Source organism: Frankliniella occidentalis, unplaced genomic scaffold (assembly GCF_000697945.3).
Source record: "Frankliniella occidentalis isolate FOCC.00 unplaced genomic scaffold, Focc_3.1 Scaffold2, whole genome shotgun sequence".
NCBI lineage: Eukaryota > Metazoa > Arthropoda > Insecta > Thysanoptera > Thripidae > Frankliniella > Frankliniella occidentalis.
In genome coordinates this window covers 3,760,988-3,766,166 of record NW_026267132.1, presented here as the reverse complement: position 1 = coordinate 3,766,166, position 5,179 = coordinate 3,760,988, and the positions used below count along the sequence as shown (strand labels likewise).

The following is a 5,179-nucleotide window of genomic DNA, read 5'->3' as shown; positions in this document are numbered from 1 at the left end:
CCTCTCGGTGCCTGTCTCTCTCTGCTTCGCCCTCCCCTTCATGTACACCTACCTCCTCTCGCTCCGCTCCTCGTACCCTACCTTCTCTTCCCCCCTTCAGCTTCAGCTCCCTTTAATTCGCACCTTTCGTGCCGCGGTTGTGGTTTCGGTGCTCGAGTTGGTTCCTGAAACCATGGACATGGAATGAGTGCAAGTCATTTCGTGCAGCAGCAAAGGTAAGTGTGCATTCATCACGTGACTTCGGCCTCAGATGCATAGCTTCGTCTTTGCGAGACGAGAGTAATATACTCCTGTTTGAGCTTCGGGCGCGGGGAGATATGCCCACAGAGTAACTTGTGAAGTACCCACTTCACGTGTGTGCTAAAGTAGGGTGTGGGTGTAATGAAGTGACTTCGGATCCAAGTGGACAGCGGCACGCACGCGGACAAAAAGTTTTGTTTGTTTAGCTGCCCCCGCCCCCGCCCCCTTCCCCATAGCCCGGCCCCCGCTCTTGTCCAGCGGGCCCGTGTTTACTTTCCCTGCTTCCTGTCGTATATGTGATGTCGCATCAAACGGTAAGAAGTTGTGTTGGCGGATTAACAAGCGTGTTGGTCACGGATCCCGCCCCTTTAACACAAGATGCGACAGTAATTTTGTTACCAATCCCGACTCGCGATCTAAAGTCTGTAACTATTTGGACGTCCGAGTCCAGTACTGTTTTACCCAGTGCCTACAGAGTCCCTTCAATACTTTACTTTGGCAATTTTGATCCACAGTTTGTGCATCTAAGTGGACGTAAACTATCGAGCCAATTTAGAATTCAGACTAAATAACCCTAACCCAATTCTACCGCTGCCCCCAACTTTCTCTTTCCCACGTTCTACTGTTCAAAGTGGTGCCGTAAACTTATCTGCATGTATGTAGAAAATTAACGACATCATCAGTCTTGATTTTTCAGTCTTATACAGAAAGGGGGGGACAAGTAACTTAGCAACTTAGCTTGCAGGTTTTGACGGTTTGACACTCATTGAGGTAGAGAAGTGGCAGACGGACAGGCAGACACGGTGCATTCATAAGGTGGGGTGCACGCACATTGTGCGCTCGCGCACACACCACACATAAGCGGCGCGTTCTCTCTCTCTCTCTCTCTCTCACACACACACACACACACACAATTCGATCACTCACACACAACCTCACACAGACTCTCACCCAGTAAGCCGATTCCAGGAATCGTCGTTGGGCGAATCTGGTCCAGGGAAACGGAAGGCGTTCTGGCGTAGTCGGGCGGCCGCGGAGGCATGTAAAGTGGGCGCTGGGATAAAATCAGAGAGAGGGGAGTTGTTATTCTGTCTTCCTAATGCAGAGAAAGCCAGTAATTACTGGGTATTTGCTCCAAAGAAAAATAAATCAAGAATCGATGATTGAAAGCATATGATAATTTCATCTTAGAACTTTGTTCTAATTTTCTCTCATATTTAGAAATGTTTGGGCTTGCAATCCGGTGACCCAGCTTCGTAGATGAGGGGAAAGGAAGAGAGCAGAGCGGGGAAGGCCCATTATTGTTAGACGACATAGACGGGCTTTTTATGAAAATTTAAATGAATCATCTGCTGAAAATTCCAATGTTAGTTTAATTAAGTAGCTGTCGTGCGTGCGCCGAAGACCGGGCCAAATACCGGAGCCTTTGAAGGACGGGAAAACTCACTGTGTGCGTTCTGTGCGTAAGGCCAGGTCCGTCCCTGTCGCTGCCGCCAGGCAGCCGCTGCCGGGGTGTAGGGTGACACTTGGTATGTGATGTGTCTGCCGGGGCACTGGCTCCCCCTACCCCCTCTCCTTTGTTTCTGTCTCTGTCCTTTTGTCCCCCCCTCTTTCTCCCTCTCTCTTTATCAAATGTCTATCTCTCACTCTTTTCTACGTCTCTCACAGAGAGTGCCAAGACTTACTTACGTCACTGTGAAGCTCATAAGGTGGATGAAGCGTTGCAATTATAAGAGTAAATGGCAGAAAGGGGAAGTTAACTGCGGTTAGACGTATAGTTTCATTTTCACCACCATTACATTAGAGCACCCGGGGGTTATCAAGTTAGTGTTTTGGTATTATAAATGACGTAGAAGAGTAGCAATCCAACACATTAAAGATGTCATTATTTATTTATTTTGACACTAGTGTAAATATACGTTTACCAGATTATATTTATTCCCCACCGATTAAAATTTCCCCCAAACTTTATTCCCACCACATAATTATACCAAGAAGTTAATAGTTTGTACATGAACCAATAAAGAACAAATGTAGAACGCCCAAGAATATAAACTACTTACTCCACAAATAAATGTAATCCACTAATTTACTCTACAAATTACTTTTTCGAATTTGCAAAAGGTTTGCATCAGGACAATACACACAACGCACACCATTGACGGAGAGGCTGGCTGGTCTACTTTTCTGCGCCGTCGTTGCCACCCAGTACTGCAACCTGGCATTGGCGACACTTCAACTCCAACTTGTCTCTCACCGCCGATGAAATACTCACTACAAGCTCATTAAGTTTCTCAGTCACCTGAGTTTTAACTTTAACTTCATATTCAACTTCTTCAGTATTTGCAGGACGCCCAGCATTACTAGCAACCAGCCCACAAACAAGTATTTCCGAAATCACGGTCGAAACTGCCTGATATGTTTTTGTGGATCCTTGAAATATTTCCAGTAGAGCGTCTGCACATACAATTTGGTTGAGTGTCGAGATGTCGAATGAATGATATATGCTTTGCAACTCCGGGCCGTATCCAACAGGCAACAACTGTAAAGAGAAACAAACAACACATAGGTCAGTCTTTTGTACATTCAGAATCCTCCCGTAGCCATCCCCGGTAGCAAAATCAAGACATAAAATGATGCAGTCCTGCTACCAGGGTATGCTACGGTCCGGCAGGTAGTTTTGATCTCTAGGGCACTGAGTCTGGTTTTGCGATACTTTTAACACAAAACCATGCGATAACTGGTGTTTTGCGATTATTGATTTGTGATGATTTGTGATACTTTTATCACATTTTTTGGAGTTATCATGCTCATTAGCGTGGGAATCGCAAAACACCAGTTATCGCAAAAATTGAGTAAAAGTATCACAAAACGGATTTCAGTGGGGGTAAGTGCAGAAACAACAATCTCACACACGCCTTCTTACCTGTGTCTGTGCACGTGTCCTTAGGCGCTCCATCTCCACCCTCAAGTCCTGCAGCAAGCTCTCGTTCCGTTTCAAGGCTGCTTCCAGACGAGCAGCACTGGGCTCTCGTGGCTCTACTTGCTCTAACTGACTCCTTATCGCTGATACAACTCTTGTGGCAAGCTTATGAATGCCATCGATTACCAGATCGATTTTCAAAATGTTACTCTGATCAATAACTTTAACTACAAAGATCCGCCACACGCCTAGTACCCCCGAAAAAAAGTTTGAACCCCCCTGATCAGTCTCCTGTTCGGTCTGGTCGGAATATTTCGCGCTTGGAAACTCTTTAAAAATTTCTATTGCAGCATGTGCACAGGCCTTTGTGGAGAGAATCTCTAACACTCTCAATGAGTTTTTGTCCATTGTGCTATCTGACGGGCGATCGGCACCTAACACAGTACAAACTCCTGTAAGGAATAAAATACAACAGTTTTTAAGTCTACACTGCCTCCCCTCGCTGCAAGCCCAACACTTGGGCCATCAGGTTTCCCATAGGGCCCCCCGCACCTTTCATTGTTACACTGTACCGCATAAATGCGTGCCGGCCTTAGTCTAAGGTGCATGTTGTTCAAAATATATACATATGCAAAAGGGTTTTGTGAGCTTACGAATAACATTTCGCATCGAAGCGAGCTTCCCAACCGTCCCTGACCGAGATGCCTCCTCGAGGCGCCTAGCGGGTAGGCAACCCACCCACACGCATGAATGCGGTACAGTATTACCCAACCCAAACGAAGAAGTGCGAGGCCAATAGGACACCCTGTACGAGGTGTTTCAGAGCGGATACTACAGTGTTGCGGGATAGCGTACTCGCTGGAGCCGCAGGGGCCGTGGCTTCTTACGGTCACAAGGGAGTAGGCGAACCCGCAACACTACTGTGCTCCGCTCTGAAACACCTAGTACATTTGGAGAGATGTATGGAACGCTTGTCCTAGGTTAAGGGGAAGTTATTAGAGAGAAACTCCTTTTTGTTTTTGAAAGAAATGACACCCGGGACTACAGTGAGCAGACTGCCCAAATTCGTTGGGTTTACAGCGGCTGCGAGGTTAGCGATACAGGGTGGCCGCTCTGCCCCGTAGTTTTAAAAGGGTATGCTAGCGCGCCCGCACCTACCTCTCCCGTCCCCTCCCACCTCCCCGCTCCGTCTGCGTGCGGGCTAGTCTACCTTTTCAAAACTACGGGGCAGAGCGGCCACCCTGAAGATCAAGGTAATGCTCAGTTTACCCACCTCCGAAATAATGTTGCGACGTTGAAGACGGTGAAGCTGACGCTGACAACGACGGCACTGACTGAAGTACACCCTGACCCACAGGCACCCGGGCGGACATGTCCATGTGCGTGCACGCCGCGACTTTACCGTTGCACAGGCGTTGACACACTGCGCCGTCCAACGTCTGTGCGCCGGCCTTTAGGAGAGGCGGAGAGTAAGACCACAAGTGATAGTCAGCTAAATGAATCCGATATGCGTAGCTCCGTGTACGAGTGCTGCTCCGCCTCCGCCGCGCTGGCGGCCTTGGTGACCCGTGCTCCACTCTCCCCACGCACCCACGCACGTTGTTGAGCTGACCCTGCATGAGGCGCGCGCCCGCCCCGGCCGCCCGCGCCTTCACCCGCCCCGCCAACGCTCCCACCTGAGGCGGAGCTTCGATTCGTGTAATGCGAGAAGTGACTCGAGGGCGCGGCCGGGGCGGGGGCCGCGGGCGTCGGACGTCATGGTGGAGCCATTTGGAGCACAGTTTGGACAAACAGTCGCATGTGGCCGCCGCCGCCCCCGAGGCCTTCAGCCGCCTTCAGCTCGCCCCCGCGAGGCGCGACCAAGGGAAGACCAGTGCGCGGAGCCGTGAGGCCAAAGGCCACAGGTTTGTGGGAGAATACCCCTTCCCCCTCTATCCACCGTGCGGGTGAGTGGGGGATGCCGTGCTGTGCGTCCCTCAGCTGCGGCTCGGGGGCCGGGATATTCAACAAAGCTTG

The 5,179-nt window shown here is 49.8% G+C and overlaps 1 protein-coding gene across 1 annotated transcript; it reads right to left on the bottom strand.

Moving 5' to 3' along the window:
- Window positions 1-2,156: 2,156 nt before the first annotated feature.
- On the bottom strand, window positions 2,157-4,729 carry LOC113214027 (uncharacterized). The gene is made up of 3 exons (XM_026433269.2): window positions 4,437-4,729; window positions 3,167-3,615; window positions 2,157-2,782 (listed from the first exon to the last, which is right to left on the bottom strand). Exons 1-3 carry the CDS (start codon window positions 4,540-4,542, stop codon window positions 2,420-2,422), a joined length of 918 nt encoding a protein of 305 aa, XP_026289054.2. The 5' UTR covers window positions 4,543-4,729; the 3' UTR covers window positions 2,157-2,419.
- Window positions 4,730-5,179: the final 450 nt, after the last annotated feature.

What these genes read in the sequence shown, in the direction of transcription:
- LOC113214027 (XM_026433269.2), bottom strand. Translation starts at nt 4,542, where the DNA reads ATGGACATGTCCGCCCGGGTGCCTGTGGGTCAGGGTGTACTTCAGTCA. An exon ending in GTCGCAACATTATTTCGGAG is followed by an intron (nt 3,616 to 4,436) that starts GTGGGTAAACTG and finishes TATTCCTTACAG; the next exon opens with GAGTTTGTACTGTGTTAGGT. An exon ending in GGACACGTGCACAGACACAG is followed by an intron (nt 2,783 to 3,166) that starts GTAAGAAGGCGT and finishes TTCTCTTTACAG; the next exon opens with TTGTTGCCTGTTGGATACGG.